A 23807-nucleotide genomic window follows, 5' to 3' on the forward strand; every position below is an offset into this window, starting at 1 on the left:
GTAGAACTCTCATAGTCTATCTACTAACAACTATCATCAACTACAATGCTATTAATAAATAAATATTGCAACGTAATTGCTGAATAAACGATTCTTTTTCTTTCAACAATTCTAACATTAATTACATGCCCTCAAAATGGAGCTAATTAAAGACCTACAAGTATTGGCACCTTACAATCAGTTCGTACATATTAAACAAGAGTTCAATTATAAATATAATAACTATCAATTACTACAATGCTATAAATACATTCGTACTGATACCTTATTGTTGAACTAGTCCGTTCAAGCAAAATAACTAATTTTCATAAAACTAACGGACTTTTAATTATCAGACTGACAGGTCATGACGTCTGCATGTGCGCATTTGTATTAAATAAAAATTTTAATTTTAATGTTTATTGATTTTCATTATTTCTGAAAATAAAAATTTCATTTTATACATGCAGAATATAAGATTAATAATTTTCTGGTTAAATTTAAACTTGGAACAAACGACGGACTCTACTTCTTTGCCGAACAGCAAGAATAAGTGCTAATTCATCTGGATCATTATCACTGCTGCAAAACAATTGTTGTTATTAACAAACGAGCAAAATTACAGGATCCATTTCGTTTAAGCTGTATTATTGGAATTCGAAAACAATAACAATTTCAGTACAAATTAATTCAACTTACCGATAAATCAAAACAATAATGAAAAAACAGACGCTAGACAATCCATTCCAAATCGACTTCAATTTAAAATCAATTACATCACCCGGAATATACATACGATCAAAATAAGGAATAGCAATGACGAAATTGGAGTGAATTCACTTTATAAAAAATGAAGAATGAAGATCAATATAATATGATTATTACGAACTTTAATATAAAATGTGAATTGGATAAATATATTGCAATAATTCTTACTAATCTTACAAGAATGGTATTCTAATAGAAATTGTTATGATACGCATTTCTTAAATTGTATCTCAGGAAAACGTTTATTAATTGTGATTTATAAAATAAAGTTTCAGATATGGCTACAAAATCGCTAGTTCACCATAATTTTCAGTGAAAGCCATCGAAGAACTGACCATTCAGGTACAGCTTGTTAAAAAAAAGCTCAGAAAAATTAAAAAACAAGAATTTTTATTGGTCCGAATGTTGTAGGACGGGAAAAAAATAGGAATGACCAATGAGCTTTCCGTTTTCCACTTGCAGATCACCCACAACGTGAAATCGTAAAATGTAGAAGAAGTCTATGCTCATTTCCTTGGATTATAACACTGGAAAGAATCTCAAAATACTTATTGATCAATAAGCTATAAAAAAAAAGAACGATTCATAAGACGATTTAGCAATAAATGAGAGCAATTCCTACAGTCATACTACTCCAAGAAGGAATTGTCAGGCACCAATACTCTGAGGTGTTAAATTTACTCCATTACTAGGGTAAGTAATTAATGTTTGAATGGTTGAAATAAAAAAATCTCTTATTTAACAATAAGGTATCAGTATGAATGTATTTATAGCATTGTAGTAATTGATAGTTATTATATTTATAATTGAACTCTTGTTTAATATGTACGAACTGATTGTAAGGTGCCAATACTTGTAGGTCTTTAATTAGCTCCATTTTGAGGGCATGTAATTAATGTTAGAATTGTTGAAAGAAAAAGAATCGTTTATTCAGCAATTACGTTGCAATATTTATTTATTAATAGCATTGTAGTTGATGATAGTTGTTATTACAATGATGGAATTTAGTATAAATTATACTAAATAATTTTCAGGTGCAAATGCCCAAGAGTGTTAAGTTTACTCCATTACAAGCGACAGTTATCAATGTTAGAATTGTTAAAAAAGAAAGACTCTTTTATTTAACAATTAGACAGCAATATTTATCAGTTGATAGCATAGTAGTAAAGCATAGTTGTTATTTTTAGAATAGAAATATAGTTCAATTTACACCAAATAATTGTCAAGTGCCAATACTCATAGATGTTGAATCGACTCTATCATGAGTACCAGTCTTCAATGTCAAAATAAAGAAATAAATGAGTTACTTCATTATCAGGGAGATAGCAATATGCATTTGTTTCTACATTGTATCAATTAAAATTTGTAATTTTCATAATTTTTTTTGAGAATTATCAGTAGCCAATACTTATGCATGTCCAATTTACTTCATTACTAGGACAAGTAATAAATGTTAGAATTATTGCAAAAGAAATAATCGCTTTTTGTACAATTAGGTAGCAGTATATTATTGTAGCATTGTAGTTAATAATATTCATTATTTTTATAATTAAAATCTAGTTAAATTTATACTAAATAACTGTCATGGTGCCAATGCTCATGAGTGTTAAATCTACTCCATTACTAGGGCAAGTTATGAGTGTTTGAATCATTGCAAAAGAAATAATCGCTAATACAACAATTATGTAGCAGTATTTATTTCTTTATCGCGTTGTAGTAAATTATAGTTGGTGTTCGTATAATTGGAATGTAGTTGAATGTATTAAATATAATTATCATAGGCCGAAACTCAGAGGTAATATACCTACGCTATCCCAAATGCACGTTGTAAATCAGGCAGAAGAGAATACTATAACAACTTAATCCTGAATTATATATCCTAACAATATTTCGTCTAACAGGTATACGTCTGCTCTTAAAGAAGCTCGGCTAACACGTGTACACGATGTGTCTGTGATCGCCCATCTACGTTGAGCTTCTATATTCATCTAGCCTTTCTGTTATTACTATTAGAATTATTGAAGTAGATAAGGTCTATTACTTTACAATTAAGTAGCAGTATTCATCAGTTCGTAGCATTGTAGTAGGTCATTGTTGTTATTTTTATAATTGGAATATAATTCAATCTATACAGAATAATTGTCAGGTGCCAAAACTCATAGGTCCTCAATTTACTCCATTTTGAGGGCAAATCATTAATATTAGTATGAACAAATAAATGAATTACTAAACGACTGAGCAGATAGCAGTATTTATTTGTTTATAGCATCATTGTTGATAATATAAGTCATTTTTATAATTTTAATCTCGTTCAATTTATGCTAAATAATTGTCAGGTGCCAATGCTCATGAGTGTTAAGTCTACTCAATGACAAGTGCCAGTTAGGAATGTTAGAATTGTTGAAAAAGGAGAAATTTCTAATTTAAAAATTAGACATCAGCATTTATCCATTCATAGCATTGTAGTAATTAATAACTTGTTGAAGATTGTCTTAAATTTCCAGTACTTTTGTAACTTGATGATCATTTATCTTATATTAGTCTAAATATTCATGATGTTTGTAAAGATCACAGTATTATATTATACTGCCTATCTACAAATGCTATGCACATCTCACAACCATGTGACATAGACATATTTAGACCTTTCAAAAGATGCTGGCAAACGAATAAGCAGAACAATCTCAAGTCTCAACAACAATAACTATAGCAAATTTTAGTCTTCTATTTCGTGGAGTTGTTATAAAACCTTCTGATTCAACAATAATAAAAAAATTTTCGGAATGCTGTGGTTTATATTCATTTTATTCGCATGAAGTTATCCATACTGAATGTATATCACGCAGCCACAAAACAATAAAGGAAAAATCATTACAACAAAAAAAAAATAACAATTTCTCAATGCTGATGTATATAATCATAAGGAAGATATTTATAAAAATAATGTTTTGCAAAGTATCGAGTTGAATATACCTCAACAAATTTTGTGTCAATTTGAATTTGCTTATCATGAGAAGAAACTTTTATCAATTGAACTGGTTTTATACAGTATGTGAAAAAAGTTGAACAATATTTCACAGAGTAAAATAATTGAAAACTATTATGAAACTGATTCGCAATCTCAAACTGTTCATCAGAAACATGACTTCTCTTATGCTCAAAATATACATAAAGTCTATTCATGGAACTAATCTAGATGTCACTGATAATAAGCCAAATAATGCTTCATTTGTAAATTCAAATTAAAAAAACTAAGAGTTGATGGTTGAATCTAATGCGCGATCATTAAATAAGGGTTTTAGTAACTATACTTCTATTGTCTTAAGTAATTTTTTTGCTATGTTTCGTTCTCTGTTAAAAGCCAAACATATTTTTCTATTTAATTATAGTTCATTTTTTTCAGCTATAAATGATCATGAATTAAGTAAACTTTTACTACAAGTAACAATCCGATTTTAATTAATGATAAAAATGTAACGAACACTAGTACTGAAGCTCTAAATCTATCAACAAAAACTATTGAACTTCCTAATACTTTCCAAGATACTGAATTCCAAAATGTCTTAAATTTCAATACATCTCCCTACATATCAGCTACTTCGATTCAAAAACTGTTGAGGAGCTCGTCAGAACCAATTAAATCGAATACTAAGGTCATATTACCAAGAACAATTGAACTAAATTCATGTACAGTTATTGATATCGATGAAATTTGGAAAAAAGAACTCTATTATCCTGAGATATAAATTTCAGAAAAAACACTTGAACTTGTAGTATATGAATTTTCAGCTGACTCTGATTATATTTCACCAAATTATTCCGGTGATTTAACATTGTAAAGTGTAAATTTTAAAAGTAAGTTAACTTAGTATTATTCAATAAAATATTAAGGACTGGTAAATTTATGAAATTTTTTTTTGTTTCATTATGTGTACAGCAAATAAACTTTGATGTATCAAGGAATTTAACCAATTTTTGTAACGTTTTATATTGATAGGAAATTTGTGGACATAATTCTTAAAAATTGGGCCAAGTCTTATGGAATCTTTTTTAACTAACTACTTTTTCAAATTAAGTTAAAATTGATTGAAAACAAATTCATTGTAAATTTTTATCAACAAAATTACTTTTCAAATTATTCGAAGAAAATTCGAAAAAGTATTTTCTTCCACTATCCATCGGAATTAAAAAACATGACTCAACATTATGGATGACATGGAATTTCATCTGATTTTAAATCTTTCTACTGTTTTAAAATTCTTCAAATTGATTATTGAAAAACAACAATTCTATCATTTGCAGAGTCATTTGGGATATGTACATGGCGCGAAGTTTTACTGAGATACGATGATAGTAGTTTTGGTAGGATTTCAAATATTTTTGTAATTACATGTATTACTTGCTCATATTCATAATTTCGTCCACGCTAGTGTTCTGTACCGAATATATATATCAACCCAGGAAACTGAAGAAATTGCTGCTTGTTGTCAATGTATTTCATCTTTCTAGTTATCTAGAATATATGGTTGTTTTTATCAAATAACATAACCGTACTCTAGTAGCGAAATTAACATAAGACTAACAGCAGATCTAGATATGACGGTCTAAGTTTGTCATTCACTTATGTATCAGCCGTTTTTCTGAAATAGACAGACGTAAGATTCTTATCAGGAAATCCAATATAAGAAATGAATAGCAATTTGACTCAGAAAAAAGGCGGACATAAGTCTGACGAAAACTCTGAAAATTCAATTATCTAGATACTAAGAGTATTCTTGATTGAATATGATATACAGTATAAAAAGAAGAAATCCTTTCTCACATTGCCTTGATGCACATTTAACTTGATAAAAAATGACCGGTATCTGAGACTTCGGTAATAAATGTATAATTTATCTTATTATGTCGCTGTTGTTACTTTGAGAAATGGTCAACAGTGACATTGATTATCATTAATTTTTTTTACCCAACAGATAGAACTACAATAAATGTGCGATTGGCACGCAACGTGCAGAGAGTTGAATATTGCTTATGTGTTCATAAACACTTACACAATTAAATCTTTTCTCACAATATACTGGCATACACCCGCGATTACGTCGCGAAGATGGTATATTTTTAAGATCACGTTAAACTGTTTACGACATATTATTATCGAACTAAACGATATGTAACAAAAAAAATTAGGATTTTATCGTAATAATCTATTTAATTAATTATAACAAATTTACAAGATAGGAACAACAAAAGTCCGTTTCCATTTAAGTTACAAAAGTAATAACTTTTTTCAGCGAAAAAAGGAATTTTCCGTTAAAAAAACTTAAATTCATTGCATTGATTTCGTTTTCTATTGTTCATAACCCATTTGATTGTTATAAACGATATAAGTTCGTATCTATTCATGTGAAATGGTTAGTACTTCTTTTCTAGCGAAAGAAAAAATTTTCCGTTGGAAGAAATCGAAATGACAGCATAGGTCTCATTTTCAATTGTTTAAAACAAATTTTATTGTCGTAACTGATTTCCATAAATAAAAAGTAGTCTATAGCCTTTTTGACAACCTTCTCTACATGTCTGCTAAGTTTGGTCACCATCGGATCTATTTAACCCGGGAAAAAGAACACTGCAATTAAAATTCAATCCTCGTGTTACAATTTATTTTATTTCCATCTTTCTATTCCAAACCTCTGAATATTTCGCACATTTTACATCCTAAACTATAGTACATTCTCATACTACTTGCCTGACATGAAAATAAATTGGACAGCTTCACTACACGCATTCTATATAAGAAATTATTTACGAACTTAAATCTATTTAGTATACGTAACTATTGATGATTCAATGAATTCCAACAGTTTTATAAATATTAAAAGCTAGATGGAATATAAACATGTATTACAATTGTAATATTGTTCAATCTTAGAAGACGAATATCTTCTTAATGAACAAATGAAAAATTATTATCTATGCAGCAGATGAAAGCTCACAGATGATTTATATGGCGAATGTAAGCATAATTCACTTCTATTTTTCATAATTTTCGAGTAAATAAAGACACACGACCAACTTCCCAGTGGAAAAAATGAAAAAACAATTCGAATAGAATCCGTTTTCATTCTTTATAACAAATGGAATTGTTATAAACGAAATGAGTGTGTTTTTATTCGATTGATATGGTAAATTACTTTATTTCAGTAAAAGAAAAAATTGTGCGTTAGAAGAATTCGATTATACCTCATAGATCCTTTTTTTCATTATTTACAACAAATTTCATTGTTATACACGAAAAAAGTATGTTTTCATATATGTCATACGGTTGGTAACATTTTTTTAGTAAAAGAAAAAATTATGCGTTAAAAGTACTCATATATATAGAAAGGGTCCCTATGTTTATTGTTTATAACAATTTAAAACTTATTATTTAAATATTACTTTGATCGATAATCACTTGTTAGTAACAATGTTCAATTGTTATGAACACAATTCCATATTATTGATAATTATTATTGACTATTATAGCGTCTTTAATGCTGTTTTCTCAATCCTGACAGGAGTTTAAAATTTTTTCATTGCTGATTTTGTTTTTTAAAATTTTTTTTTCGATGAAATATTATCACCATATTTTCGATTTTGCTGAAAATCTAATCAATTCTTAGTTACATAATTACGCGTCGACCTTAAAACGTGGAGATATGTCAAAATTCGGGATTCGCAAAATCGGACCCATTACTATAACTTTCCACTGGGAAGTTAATAAGATTGCAAGTAAGAGAGAAATATGAAGTTTTGTGTATAAGAGCATCTGCTCGTTGCGCGACATGACACAGAGAGAGAGAGAGATTGATATGACAAAAATACGGAGAGGGCAAAAGTGGCACGAGTAACCAGCAGTTACTCTCGATATTATTTATATATATCAGTATTTACATGGAAATTTTCAAGACGATTTATTTTTTGGGTGACCAAGTAGTCTTGAAATCGTTAAATTTCTTCGGCCTGGAAAATCACCATGTCTACAGCGATAATTTTTTCACATCAATAAAACTATTTGATAACTTATTAAGAAAAAAAAAAAAATTATGCTTATGTTACCATCAGATTCAACAGAAAAAAATGGTCTCAGGAATTTAAAAATATGAAATTGTACAGAGGTAATATTTAAACATACAGAGGATGCAAGCTACTGCAACTATGTGGCAGAATAATTGTCCAGTTATAATTTTATCATCCAACTGTGATCCAACAGTAGTGCTTACTTAAAACATTAAAATGAATAATAAATTTTTTCTAAATTGAATTTTACGCAGTTGAATTGTTTTTTTAATAGTTATATTTAATTTATTAAACTCTTACTTACTTTCATAAGGAGATAATTTCGATCGTCTCCCAGGATAAAAATATCAATCTCTTAAAGTCTCTAAAACAGAGACTGATTCGCACTCTCTTAAACATTCTCTCCCCGTGCACTGAGAGAGACTTTTAGTCTCTCTACTCAAACATTCACGGTCTCTCTACCAGAGACATTCTATCTCTCTATAAGAGATGTTCAATCTCTCTACCTGAGACAATCAATCTCCCTATAAGAGATTTTTAGTCTCTTTATAAGAGATTTTCAATCTTTTTACGAAAGACTAGTTTTTAAGATTATATTGTCAATAAGTGTTTAAAAGAGATAAACTTGTTAATATTAAAAAAATCAATATTCATGATGCGGATATATTTTTTGCGCTTATTAAGAAATTTTACAAAATTTTATAACATTCATTAATAAAGAATGATGTTTTATACATTTTTGCAGCTGCACTACTCAAGAATTTCGCTAGGTCTTCTGGATCAAGAATTTTTGATTTTTTTGCAATGTAACCTCTACACAAATTTTTTGAAAATGCTCTCTAAGTATTGTATTCTTTAATATTAATATTTTTTCTTATTAATGACATTGATTTGATCATAGAATATCGAGACCATAAAGTACTTGTATGAAATTGGCTTGATAACTCATTGATAAGCAAGTACTATTTTTTTTATTGTAAGAGTTAATCTTATTTTTTTCTTGCCATTTTTCAAAATGAGTGAAAACTTTCAAGTAACGGTCTGCTGATTACGTAGCCAATAATATTCTTTTACTTGTTTTGCTTCTCGTTTAAAATCTCTTGTCATAAATTCGAGTTCATCACTTAAAATTTCGATGTCACTCATTTTTTAATAAAAATGAGTAAGTTTTTCTGTAAAACAATCTTTATTCAACACACTACTTCAACTGTTATTATAAATGTTATTCACATGTTAATTATAGTACACTGCATAACTGTTTTAACTGTATCCGTTCAATCGTTGTTGACGTTATTCTAGTTGTTTCGCTGTTATGACTACAACACCGTCCAAAAATTAGCTTATGTAAATTTTATTCCGTCCCAACTTAAGATGGGCTGAAGAGGCTTACTTTCATCTCAATTTTGTGGTAGGGAAATCGAGCTTTTTGCCATAGTGGGATAAAAAGTACTTTAGACATGATGTTTACCACGACCCTGTGTTATGATTATCGTAAAACCTTCAACATCGAAATAAAATTCAATCTATTTTATAACAAACTATAACTGCCTAAGGGTACATATTATATGACTATAATTTTCTTATAGACATAAGATACTTTGCTTTAAAGATTGTACTATAATTCGTCAGCAAAACGTTAGGAGCTACAGGCTAACTCAACGAGCAATTTAGTTTTAAGTCGGCAGATTAAATCTAGATTTAAAAGAAGCAACATATGTTGCAGAGATATATATCTCTGTATTGTATCGGGGATATCTCTGTATTTTTACTTTTACAAATATTCAATAAACCACTCAAATAAACCCAACTTCACAGTCTCGAAAAATGATTCATTCCAACTGGTGTCAGGAGTGGGATTGCTCGAAGGTAATACGAAAATTGATTGAGTAATCGAATTTAATTTGAAATCAAGAAAACAGTGACAAGTTGATGTACTTAAAGAGAATTCAGTGCGACTCATCAACTACATACTTCACTAAATCAACAGAACTAAAAGAAAGTTATCTAGCCTTACTAACTCCTAATGAGTGTAAAGATAAGTGCTAGTGCTGTACGGTAAACATCAACCTGTGGAACAGACAGCTGTAACAATATAACTTCTTGCTGTTAACCAACCATCGCGTCGATAAAATTCTTTAACTCATCATCAACCAAATTTTACCCACGCATCATCCAATCTTCGCATCATCCAAACTTTATACCACTAAGCCATCGTGTCACCTACATCTGGACATCAAAGCGAATAATGATCAGCATTATCTTCCTGTAAGTTAACTAAATTGCCTATAATTAATTTTACAAGTATCAAGAATAATATAATTATCTTACAATCAAATTAAATTCAGATTAATCAAAATGGTCTCAATCGACCTTACCGCAAAATTACTTACTACGTTAAAAGGAGAAAAATCAACATTATTTGAATGCTGCGATAATTGTGACAAAGCAATAAAAATTACCAAGATAGATGAACACAACTGTCTTTTTATAATAATTCAAACCAAAATATCTGGGAATGTGCGAGCACTTATTTGTAATCGCACCTTCACTGGTTCGGAATCCTCGAAATCTTATTTCATAGAAGCGTACTCTAAAAAACGATCTCACGCACGATGGCAACTCAAACTATCGTCATGCAGACAAGGCCCAAAAGAGAACGTTTTATCCTTCTCTACGAAAATTGAAAATTGCTTAATTCAATCCACTAACAGACTCGACCAAAGCCTGTCTACGACAAATCGAGCCGCTTGCGTCAAATTAATACAGAATCAAGCTATGAATGTATTCATTTTAGGATTGAATAGAGATCTTTCATTAGTTGTAAAAACTCAAAAACTTTTTTCTTGGGAGGACGCAGTGCAATATGCTCTGGCAGAAGGAAGCGAACAGAAATGGCGTGACGAAATGTCCAAATATCAGAATCTTAGTTTGAAAGAAACTCACTCGATATTGTGATGGTGAGTAGAGACAACATCCAGACAAAACAGTGAAAATCAACTTTTCAATAAGTATTAGAACCTCCGCTAATCTTAAAATTATCCAAGCAAAAGAAAATCCACTCGAAATGCTCCTCGATAGTGAGGCAACCGTCTCAGTTATAAAACTGTTAAAATTACGCAGAGACACACCCTGTTACAATAATATAAAATTAATCATCAATGGATTTCGAATGAAAATATAGAAACTCTAGGTTATTGTCACCTGGAGCAGACGATAGAAAACTCGAAATATCCAGTTGTTGTCCACATAGTGAAGGACTGTTTTCCAATATTATTTGCTAGTATCCTCGGGAATGATATCCTCACTCAATTCAAAACAAACGTTGGTAACGTGCAAAACCAACTACGTTTTGTAAAGGGCTCAATTTCTTTAATACATCATTCACAAAATCTACTTCGTCAATCCAATACTCAAATATCTCAAAATCCTTCAATTCAATCTCAGAAGAATCCGATTCCTCAATCAACCTACATTCACAGAATCGAAACTAGAACGGAAACAATAGTTTCCTTAAAAGTGAAAAATCTTAACGTCACAGAGAGCATATTTGACAGAAAGGAAATTCGCGACGGTGTTGACATCTCTGGCAGTTCAGTTAGAGTTGATAAAAACGGATTCACGAAAACTACTATTCTTAATACAACTGATACTGACTGTGAAATCAATATCCCGGAAATTGATTGACTCAATGTCCGAGTATGATATAAGAATCATGAAATTACAATAAAAAATAAACTCATCCATAAATCACAAATCTTCTTGACTATCTGCACTAATAGAAAGCATCCGTGGTGCTTACCTAAATCATGAAGAAATAGCTCACTTATTACAAATTTGCACTGATTTCAATCATTTATTCTGTCTTAAAAAAGATATACTCACAAACACTGATTCTTCAGACCATAAAATCCTGACAACTGACGACATACCAATATACGAAAAAATGTACCGATTTCCCGAAGCTTTCAAAGATGGAGTAGCTAGACAGATCTCAGAGATGAAAAACGACGGCAGAGTAAGAAATTCTAAGTCTCCGTGGAACGCACCAGTGTAGGTTGTGCCAAAAAAAGGACGCCCATACAGAAAAGACGACGGGGCTGAACATGGGCCACGCTTGGTGCAATAATGTCTAACTTAGGCCCATGCTTGTAAGCTCGCTTCAGCCCAGCTTTGGTAGAAATCTGGAATGATAACAAGGTGCTAGATTTGGTTATTATCATTGGCCCACGCATCATTGCCACGACTAGGTTATGTATGGTTACCAGGAATGGTTCAAACTTAAATTTCAATTCTGGCCCATGTTTTAATGCCAGAATTAATCCATGCAACAATATTAATTGAATAAAATTTATCGAATAATAGTTAAGTTATTAAATGACCAGTCATAGAGGTATAGGTAGGTTTATTTTTTATTATTCATATGATTAACTAATATAATATTTATTATATTTAGCATTGTACATACTATATCTGAAATCTTTCTTTTATAAAATTATTAAAATTTTTTGTAATTATTAAAACTTGTTTTTGTACTTAGTGATTGATTACAAATATTAAAACATTTTTAACTTCTGAGTACAAACGTATAAATAATATTTCATGTTTATATTAATTCTTCAAGTTTAATTGCACTACATTCTCTTATAATTATATTAAAATTTTTTTTTTGTGATTCTAATTATTCATTCAAAGTTATCGATAATAAAGAAAAAGAAACAAAATGGAAAGTAAAAAAAAAATTTCACTTATTTCCATAACTACTCTGCAACATTATTATTTTTATTCTCATGCTGAGCTCGACCACCTTCTCTGTCTTTTGCCTCTGATAAAAACTGACTCACCCAACTGATTATTTCCAGTTTGTCTTTGGAGGCACGATACTTGAATTGAAGGAATTCTAGAAAAATAAACACAGTTATAAAATCGAAATAAACATTTTAATAAATCTGAGTAAAATCACTCACTTACTTTCCATAATATGGAAAGATTCTGTGTCTTTAAAACTCTTTTTTCCAACTCCTTTAATTTTTTTTCCACACCCGCTATATTGGCACTAGACATTCTTTCTTATGAGTTTGGCCATTATTCTCTGCACGTCATTTTCACAATCAGAAGATCCAGCTGTAATCATTTGGAAGACATCAACCTGTATATAATTAAAAAATAACATTTGAATTATTCGTACATAGCATACATAATGAAAGAGTGGCATTTCAACAATTAATGAGAAATCATTGCATGATCAGTAAGAAATTTGTAAATATTTTGTAATTACCAGTGATTTTTTTTCTGCTCATCTTCTTTCAAGGATTCTCCGAAAGTTAAAAATTTTTTAATAGAATCAGATGGCAAATAATTGCCAAGGTCCTGCCAGGCTTTCTGTTCTGTGGGTGGATTGGATGGTTTTCAAAACTTGTTTAAATTGATGACAATTTTATTCATGTTATATGCAATACGTAGATATTTAAGATTTTAAAATTTTGTGTGCTTTTGTGTCCGATTGTATCTCAGGAAATTTCTTAATCCACAAAAATAACTGAAATCCTACCGAAACCGACTTTGCCAGATTTCAGTAAAATTTGCGCTATGTCCACGTCCTAAGTGACTCTGATATAACAACATTCATATGTGATACACTATTGGAATGTTTGGATACCAAAAATAATAGGAATCACATGGAATTCCAAGTCATTTATTAAATGAAATAGACTCTTTTTGCTTTCAATTGATAATAAAAAACTAGGGACTTTCAAAGAATCATTTTCATCTTATTTACAAAAATATTCTTCGTATAAAATTTTAAGAATTAACAGCGATTTTTGGAGTGAGTGAATAAAATTGATAGTGACAATAAGTTGCATTGAATACTTACTTAATTTTAAGTATTTTTAAACTTTATAGACGTTTTTACATTATATTCACGAATTTTCTATTTTAAGAAAGAAAACTTTTGACAGTGAAAATGCCCTGAATCTAACTTCTTAAAACTAAATTTTTTTATTAATTATGAACATTATTTATTAACTTACATGATTAAACTTTGTTTAAATATCATTAAGAAGGTAAGTGTATAGTATATAAACGAAAAATATAAATAATGTCTTATTGTTAACGTTAATATCTAGTCTTCATAAAAAAGAGTTGATCGTGGCAACGCTGTAATATTATTTATTCATTTTTCTTAAATTGGCAGGATTGCACCTCTATAGTTATGTAGACAGTATAGGAAAATTGAGCTAGGTAGACAGATCAGCTGAAATACTTCATTGGAGGTTAGATTTCAATACGTTATAGGTTTCACATTTAATACAATGTTAAAAGCAAATTATCGTTGGAAAGGTAAACTTGTTACCAAAAAAACTTATCTAATACGACTTGCTCAACAACAGTCTGGATTAAAAAGCAGAAAATATCCAATTCGACCTAAAGCAAAAGAAAACATCGCAACTGTAATTAAAGACATAGTGCCTTTGAATACAACACCTGGAATTGAAGATAATGTGCCTAATAATACAGTACCTGTGGTTATAGATGAAGTGCCTTCGAGTAAAATACCTATCATTGAAGACGAAGTGCCTATAAGTGAGATTGATCTGGAGGAAAAACGACCCAACTTCTTTCATGGACGAAGAATTGTCGAACTTGCAATTCTCGGTGAACAGTTATGGTGTGCTTCATGTAGAGAAGCACTTTCTTTGCAATACATCGTAAATGAAATAAGACGTGGTATGGCTTCTCAATTATCAGTAAGATGTCATAAGTGTCTTACTATTAATCAAGTTTCAACAGGAAAGCAGAGAGATTCACTTGACAAACGTAAAACTCATTTTGACATCAACAGAAAAACAGCAATAGGTACTATTTCAGAATGAAAAGATAATAATATGCTTTATATAGATTTGACATTTTTTAATTTTTTATTAATGTTATGTAGGTGTTCTGCATAGTGGATTAGGGTGAACTCATCTATGTAAATTGTTTGCATGCATGAATATTCCTTGCTTTGACTTCAATACCTTTAAGAAGTATGAATATGAAGCTGGACGAACTGCAGAACAAGTCGCTAGAGAATCTTGCAGGAAAGCAACCACGCTGGAGAAAAAACTAACACGAGAAAATGCTGCGATCATCGAAAAAGAACTGTAATTAAGAAACTTTCATAAAGAAATATCTTAGAAACTAGTTTAAAAAACAGGGGATATTGGAAAAATTCCCTACCACATATCAATTTTAAAATATTTTTGAAGTAATTATACTTCTTACTGTTTTCTGACAGTTCTTCATTGCTGGTTTTTTGGTGCAATTTATTTCTTATTTTTATAAATGCTCTGTATTCTTTGATACTAGTTTCTGGGACAACCTTCCTATGTACATTCCTACTTTATGATACTATTTTTAGTTACATCTATTTACATGATTAATGATTTTAATATATAGTGAACCGATATACAGACACCGTCTACAAACAATTAGTTAACAGCAGTTATGTAAACTGTTAACAAAGCTTTTTTTTTTCAGTGTGATATTTAATATTAAATGAAATTCCGAAAATAATGTAAATATAAAAAAGTAAACTAATCCTTCTAAATTTAATGAATTTATTGCAATTTGTAAATAATTATGTGAATTAATTTTTTTTATCGATGATTTTTGGTTCAAAAAAGCATATTTGTAAATATAATAAACGAAAATGTATTGCATTCCATTCAAGTACTGATAATTTGATATTGATAATTTTTCTTTTTTACAATCTACTGCTGTAATTTTTTTACATGTTTACTATGTTGGAAATAATAATAAATAAATTTATTAAAAATAAGATAATCATTCAATAATTTTTGAATGATAATCTTATTTCTTTATATATACTTATGAATAATTTTCTTTATTTTTTTTTATTTTAGACCAGAACAATTTCAATCGGGTTTTATAATTCCATCTGTTTCTGACAATGAACCATCCTTAGCCGGTACCGAATTATGTACGTCCATTCTAAATCCCAGTATTTCTTCTAGTACAGATATTGAGCATCAAGCTCCGATTTCATTTGAGAATGTGATTAGATCAATGATTTCATACGATATGGGCTGGAGTACAAGAGGTGCTGGTAGAAACTATGACAGCTTAAATGGTTTCAGTGCTATAATTGGTGTTTTAAGTGGACTGGTTTTAGACTATTCTACGTGCAATCGTAAGTGCAAAAAATGCGATGTAGCAAAGCGCAAAGGTATTCCTGTAGTCGATCATGACTGTAGGCATAATTTTAATGGTTCTGCGAAAGTAATGGAGCCACATAATGCCAAAAAAATTATTGTTGAAAGCTCTATACTCCGTTCGCACAATGCTCAATGTGGTGTTTTAGTGGGTGATGACGACAGTTCAACCATTGCCGTATGTCGAGCTGCAAGTGACCACTCAATAATCAAACAATCAGACATTAATCATACTTCTTCTGGAGTAAAGAAGTAACTATATAATATTCAGAAAAGTCATCATGAGCTGAGTAAAGGTCGTATAACTTATCTACATAGATGCTTCACATATGCTGTAACACAAAATAAAGGCGATAGCAAAAGTATGGCTAATGCTGTACGAAACATTTCTTATCACGTATTTAACTATCATGATAATTGTGGCCTTTGGTGTGGATATGTGCAAGATAAGGAAAACTACGACTATAAAATTATACCCGGAGGATTTGATGATCTACAACTGTTTGCAGCCCTTCAAGATATTTATAACAAATTGGGAGATAATGCCGAGAAATATTCTGCTGCTGCTTCTAGCAATGCCAATGAAAGCCTCAATAATACCATGGCTAGCAAAGCTCGAAAATCATGTTGTTACAGCATGAGTGCATCTGCTGATTTTCGATTTTCATGCACTATTGGCCAAAAAAATATCGGAGAAGGGTATATCCAAGAAATCGAAAAAGTTAAAAATTTATCTCCAGGAAAATTTCTTGCGGATCATGTTCAGCGGGTACAGGAGAAAACAGGCAAGAAAAGACTATTTAAAAATCTTCTAGAAGCTAAAAGAGCACGAATAGATAGAAAGAAAAAGAGAACTGCCTTACGTCATCGAAAAGGAGATAATGAAGGTGTCACCTATGAGAGTAACTGTGCTCTTTTTGGCGAGCCAGCCGTACAACTGGAAGAAGATTACTTACAAGAAGAAGAAGAAGAAGAAGACGATGACAATTGTATTGTTTTAATCGATCTGGAAACGTCAAGTTTTAATATGAATTGTGACATATTACAGATTGCTGCTAAATATAAAAATAATTATTTTTCAAGATACATAAATCCTGTGCAATCGATTGCCCAATCAGCTACTGACGTCCATGGATTAACAAATTCTTACGGCGAACTGATGCTTAATGGGATGAAAATATCATCTGTACATATCAGAACAGCATTAAATGATATAAAAGAGTGGTTAACTTCGATCGGGAAGAAGTGTTACATTACTGTTCATAATCTAACCTTCGATGGGCCTAGGTTGTGGAGATCAATTTGTAAATATTCATTACTTAAGGAATTTTCACAAGTGATATATGGCTTTATAGATACTCTACCAGTTATTAGAAGTGTGACTGGCCGAAAAGCTAAGAATGAATCTAGTCTGACTGGATTGGCGCATTCTCTAAATATTAGCACGGCTGGTGCACATAATGCCAAAGATGATTGCAAAATACTCCAAAAATTACATATATCAAAAAAAGTATTATTAGATAACTTCAAAACATTTAATAACAGGATTGATGCATGGGAAGCGAATAAAAAACGGAGTATTATTTTAGGTGGCTTGATTCCTTTAAAAAATGTTGGATTGTCAATTCGAAAACAATTGGCTGATGCAGATATTAGCATAGAAATACTGAAAGATATTTTTCAGGGCCTGATGGAGTTAAAAAATTACTCAACAATAAAATAAAAAATAAATCGTTATCAAAATTACACGTACTATCACTTCAAAAAATTATTACATCACTTGCAACAATTCGCGAGCAGTAAATAATATTTCAAAGCAAGTAATGTAAGCAGAGCTTTATATTGAGATGTTAATTGTAGCGGAATATGATATTGCAATATGATTACATTAAGTTTGTTAGAAGAAAAAAAATTCTTTTCATTTTTGGGTTTATTTATTTTCTTGAATTTGAATATGAAAATATGATACAGTTTTATTCGTTTATATTGAAATGTCACCAGATAAATAGCTCTGTACCAAATAGTGGAATTCATTTATCATTATTATTTTTTGTTAAAAAAAATGAAATTTTTTTTAATTTTATACGCATTTACTTTCTGCAGTTTAAATGTAAATGTTATTCAGTTGGGTCGTATTATTTTCAAATTTATTTAAAGAAATAGTTATTATATCAAATTTTCGCACATATTCACTATTATTATTTTCATTTTTTGGGGTGCAAATGAAAAATTCTGAATAATATTTGCAAAAAAGTAACATAGAGAACTAATGTCATGGGTCTCTTCTAAGATACATTATTTTTAATGACAGCGACAAAGATAGAAATATGTGATCACGTGACTACTATTTCGACGTTGCCAGATCTTTTTGTTTGGTAAAGCCGCTTGTCACGTAAAGCGTCAAATTTTGAAAAATTATAATTAATCCTGTAAGAACGATGTATCAAAGGTCAATAAAATTTCAGGAGAACTTTCTATTAAATTAAAGCTATATATACAAAAAAATTGGAAGAAGCTCAATCGTTTTTTCTGTTGTTATTTGATTTTTATATTCAATAAGATATGTGTTTTCCATAAGAACCCATGTAAAATTGCTAGTTTTAAGTTTCACTTCTATTACCAGTACCTATGATTGCCTGAAATTTCTTCTTTAAACTCACTGCGAGATTGCTACGACGATAACAATTTAATTTTATTTAAATATTTTTTTATTTAAAATTTCTGAAAATCGAAATTTTCGACCTAGACACATTAATAAAAGAAGTTACACAATCATTACAAGCTCAGAATGCTGTTACTGGAATGACTATCTTTCGATGAAACTGTGGTTACCCTACGAATACATTTTTGAAAAAGACTAGTAACATTGATAGAAGATAGGAATGTACAAATTATTCTATCGATAAATTCGAATTTTATATGCATTCATAGAATTTTTCTGCAAGAAACATGTTTTTATAAAAACATAATTTATAACTATTTTAGCTATTTCCTATGCTACATAGGTGTATTTTTTGCTTTTCTATTATTGTGCGGAGCCTCTTTTTTATTCCTTTGCGACAGAAAAAATTTCAACATGAAAAAGTCAATTATACGATTATTTTTTTTTATCATTATTCAACAAACAATTATTTCTTCATTTAATTGTTGAAAACATTTTTTTATCAATAATTCCTAAAAAATTCATTTTAATCGATATGCAACACGCGGGAAACATTCTTCATTTTCTAGAACATAGATGTCTCTTTGTTAGGCAAGAGACAAGAAAAAATCACAAAGTTAAGATAAAAGAGAGTGATAACAATACATAAGGCAAGAAAGAGGGCACTGTAGGAACTCCAACGCGAAAGTGAGTGACAAAAGGCACATTCAGTAAGAGATAACACATGATAGAACGCTCGATGAAGTAGAGTGGAAAAGTAAGCGAAAAAGTCTTGAATAGCAGAAATATCGCTGTTAGGGGCATGGCTTATTTATAACTCCGTCAATAATTAACGAAAAATGCGCGTTTAACGTTTGATCGGAAGCTTATGATAGCAGATAAGTACCTATCGAATATGAAAGCATTACATCTAGTAATTAGAAAGATATTTGCATGTAAGGATGCGTTGATTACGTCGCACAAAATTTTTCGTGTATAGAGTAGTCGGTTGCCTCGGCGCTCATGGGGGAAAGAGCGCACTAGTGAGAAACAGAGAGAGAAAGAAAGAAGGTGAATGTGCACTTGGCGCCGAGTATTTACCGCTACTCTAGACCTATGTACGATTACCAACTTGAAAAATTTGAAAATTTAAATTTCTGCCTGTCGACAAAATACAATATGTCAGATAAAATATTTTTCTCATATGTAGTCCATTGATGTAGAGTTGCCAATTCAAGAAAAACATTATAAGTATTAAAAATGATAAAAATAGGCGTAGTAATATTGATCACAACATAACAGTAATAATAATTACTTTTATACAGTATAAATGTATTATTATTACTATTGATTTTATTTAAATCCGCAGATAACTTTTACTAACGTCAAGATTATATTTCATTGTCTCAGTTTCTACACGTAGGCTTTTAAAGACGATTAATTTACTATTAATTACCACAAGATTTCCATGTTATTTTTCTAATATCAACTAATACGTTAATAGTTTAATTATGGCTAAATGAAACAACTGTAAATACCTTGACAGTTCGTTGGCAGCAATTCTGTAGTCATCCCGTCTTTTCGAGACTGAACTAATTTATTGCTGTTGGTGGTAACATGATCTTTCGTAGAAACCTCCATGAGTTTTTCTTCAATAATATTGTCAATCGAATAATCATTTATTAGCGGTTTTGAATTTGCTAAAGCCCGAGTAACAGCTGAAGTTTTCATGAAGACAACTCGACCATCATTACTTGGCCAAGAATCATTTTCAGAACTGTCAACATTGCGTTTTTTGAAAGACTCCTGTAATTGTCGGACGCCTTGTTCGTAATCTTTTGAAATTACAGTAAACTATATAAAGCACACTACAAATAAATATAAAAATAAAAAAAAAAAAAAATGTCAAGACCAATTGTTTCAAGAGTATTGAAACTTCTAACAATGATAGTGATATAAAGATATAACTAAATAGTTGTTCTTTTTTAAAAGTATTTTCTCTAAATGAATTTTTTTTTTTTTTTAGGAAAAAAATTTATCTTATAGTAGAATAAAATTAACATTTGAGTATTATGTTACACTGTTTCATGTGTTAAAAATAACTGATTTACAACATTGATTGAGAATAATTGTTATAAATAATATCAATTATTAAAACTCCGAAAACGTATTTGATAAATATTAAAAAATTAATCAGAAGACAGCACTTTGAATACGATCATTTAAAAAAAGTAATTGATGTATCTCTTTACTTACTTGCTTTAGTGATAACCTCGATTGGTTACGTATCCCACGTTTCATTAGTATCAGCTGGAATTTTCACCAATTCTCTAACATTATATTCTAAATTTTTCGGCGACCAAAAGCACAGAATGTCATTTAACGATAACGAAGAAGTTGGTACTAATTCCACCACTTTTTTTCCTTTAATTATTTCATCGAATTCGACTACTACGTACTGTTTTAGTGTATCTGATATTTTAGTAACTTATAAACGTAACACTTTATAATCCACAACAATAAAATTTAGGCTGTAATACACTGTACACTCACGAACTAACAAGAGCGACTGTCTACGCTTTCTCCCTTCTCCCGAAAATTACATGCAACGGACCAATAACTAATATGATACTACATGATATAATATAATACATACATATATAAATATTTCCTTTTTTTATTTGAACATAAATGTATGGATCTGTAAGCACTCATATTTCTGTGATTTTTTCTCAGAATAAACTCTTTATAATTTTAAAGTAAATTTAGATGAAATTGAAAGAAAATAATGATTTAAATTTAAAGAAAAAAAAATTATCGTTCATGGTTAATGATAATTAATTGATTTATGAAAATATAATGTTTATGAATCCAAACATGTAGTAGAGTCACTACAATTTTTAAGTCATTTATATTTACATTTAATAAACTGTCAATAACAAAGATTTTGTCGTTTTGTAATCGAATGACATTATCTGGATGATTACAATATAGAGTCACACCAGGTAAATGAACTTTTTTACCCTGAAATATCGTTGTTTATTGTATTTAACTGATTCAATACCATGTTCATAGATGCACTTACACAAGGCACTTTTTTTTATTTTTATATGGTCAGCATTCTCTTATTCATCTAATCGATTTGCAATTTGGGTGAGAGGTTTATACGGCAACTTTACCAAATGTTTAATTAAACTTACATAATTTCTCCCCAAAATGCCGATATTTCACTTAATGAAACTTGAAAATAACGACCATCATCTGGTAAGTGTATTAAATTATGCATATTTGGAACTCGAGAATTTTCTCCATATTCCGACGGCAGTAATTCAAAATATGTTCTCAGCTGATCTTGAGCATAGTCAACAAATCTTACTGCGTTCAATTCGTCGTTTAAAATTCTACATACGACAAATAATAATAAAAAATGATGATATTTATTTTCAGATAGTACATTTTTTAAAGCTAAAGGTCCAATGTATAATAAAAAAAAACGAAATTGAGTGGCTTTCTACTTTGAAACTTGGTCAGTATCATCTAATTTCCTTACAACTTCCTCGGGAATATCTGTAGATATGGATTTCATTGTTGTTTTTAAAATTTCAATTTTACATGTTTTTAACCAGGCACTATGTTCTTTCACTACAAGTAACTTCTCTAGGATACTTTTTATCACTCCAAAATACAATAAATGCATCGAATCTAAAACCACATCATTCACTGGATCAAACTTTTTCAATTTTAACAATTTACATTTTTCGTCTTTCACATGGTGTTCTGCCTGTTTTTTCTTTTTAAATGACTTCCTTTTCGTAACTCACAATTCATATCCGAATAAACACGCTCATGATTTTTAGTGACACCTTTAACTGTACATCTTTCACAAGCGAAAAAACCTCCAGGATTTTTCACACCTTTGAGGCTCAGAGTCACCACAGTATAACGCAATTGTCACAGACTCGCTTTCATAATTACGATGATGAACTCTTAACACCATAGGCCATACTCGAACCGATGAATTATTTCAGATCGAAACTCCATCAATATGTATCTGTACCGATATAGTATTTTCGGTATAAATATGAGGAGACATTACTTTCCGCAGGGCATTTTCTATTCCAGTGTATATGTAAGTACCATCTATTTTCCTATTGCTTATCAATAACTTCATCGGCCGACAATTTTTCGTTCTTAATAACTGATGAGATGTTTTACGTTAATTTTAATGACCTTCTTCTCGCAGTATTGTTAACAGTTGAGTAACTATATGTAATGTAAAAGTATCTATATTATCTAAAGTCCCGCAACGAAGTTTTTCACATATGTTATCATCTAAAACTTGCTCATCATCAACAATATTTTTAATACTGTCATTACTGATACTATTATCACTGCTATTATTGGAATCTCGATCAGTAACACTATTAAAATAATTATTCTCTTGTGAACGAAATTGTTCAGTAGCATTATTGGTTTCATTTGCACATATGTTGACAGATCGATTACTTATACTTGGTTCATTATCATTTGGCCTACTTTTATCAGGTAAAACTTTTTCAGCTCTGTGTAACGTACGCCACTTTTTAACATGCGAATAAAAACTGGACATGGTTAGAGTTGTTTAGTATACAGAACAATTCGAAATGATGTGACTGAAGCAGTTCGACAACTGAAAGCAGTGAATATAGTTTGAGAGAAGAGATAACAAAAATAGCTGAGGTTGGGTTACTCAGTCCTTAGTTCAAGTTAGGATAATTCTAGGTTTGGCCGAGGCTCGGTTATTGAGTCTTGGCCCATGGTTGGGTAACCATTTAACGGCCAAGGTTGGGTTACTCAGGCTTGGCCCATACGACAAAAAAACAAAAAACAAAAACTCCCATGAAATAACCTATCACGTAGGCGATATGGTATTCATTACAAATGAACAATCTATCAGGTCTAAAAAACTATCTGTTCGTCACAATGGTCCTCACCACGAAATCGTGAGAGTAGATTCTCCTGCAAACGTTACTTTGAAAATCAAAATTAAAAATGTCACAGTTCACAAAGATCGAGTCAAACTTGCAAAACGAATTTGTTATAAACAATTAAAAATTGTGTATATCACATGGATTTGGATGCTTTCGAAAAAATAATATTATTAATGATGG

General features: G+C 30.2%; 1 protein-coding gene across 1 annotated transcript; it reads left to right on the forward strand.

The window, feature by feature from the left end:
* Window positions 1-16380: 16380 nt before the first annotated feature.
* LOC118071033 (uncharacterized) lies at window positions 16381-17739 on the forward strand. The gene has a single exon (XM_035089971.1). The coding sequence runs from the start codon at window positions 16381-16383 to the stop codon at window positions 17737-17739; it is 1359 nt and encodes a 452-aa protein (XP_034945862.1).
* The last annotated feature ends 6068 nt before the right edge of the window (window positions 17740-23807 follow it).

Source organism: Chelonus insularis, unplaced genomic scaffold (genome assembly GCF_013357705.1).
Source record: "Chelonus insularis isolate UGA/USDA-ARS -01 unplaced genomic scaffold, ASM1335770v1 contig_719_pilon, whole genome shotgun sequence".
Classification (NCBI taxonomy): domain Eukaryota; kingdom Metazoa; phylum Arthropoda; class Insecta; order Hymenoptera; family Braconidae; genus Chelonus; species Chelonus insularis.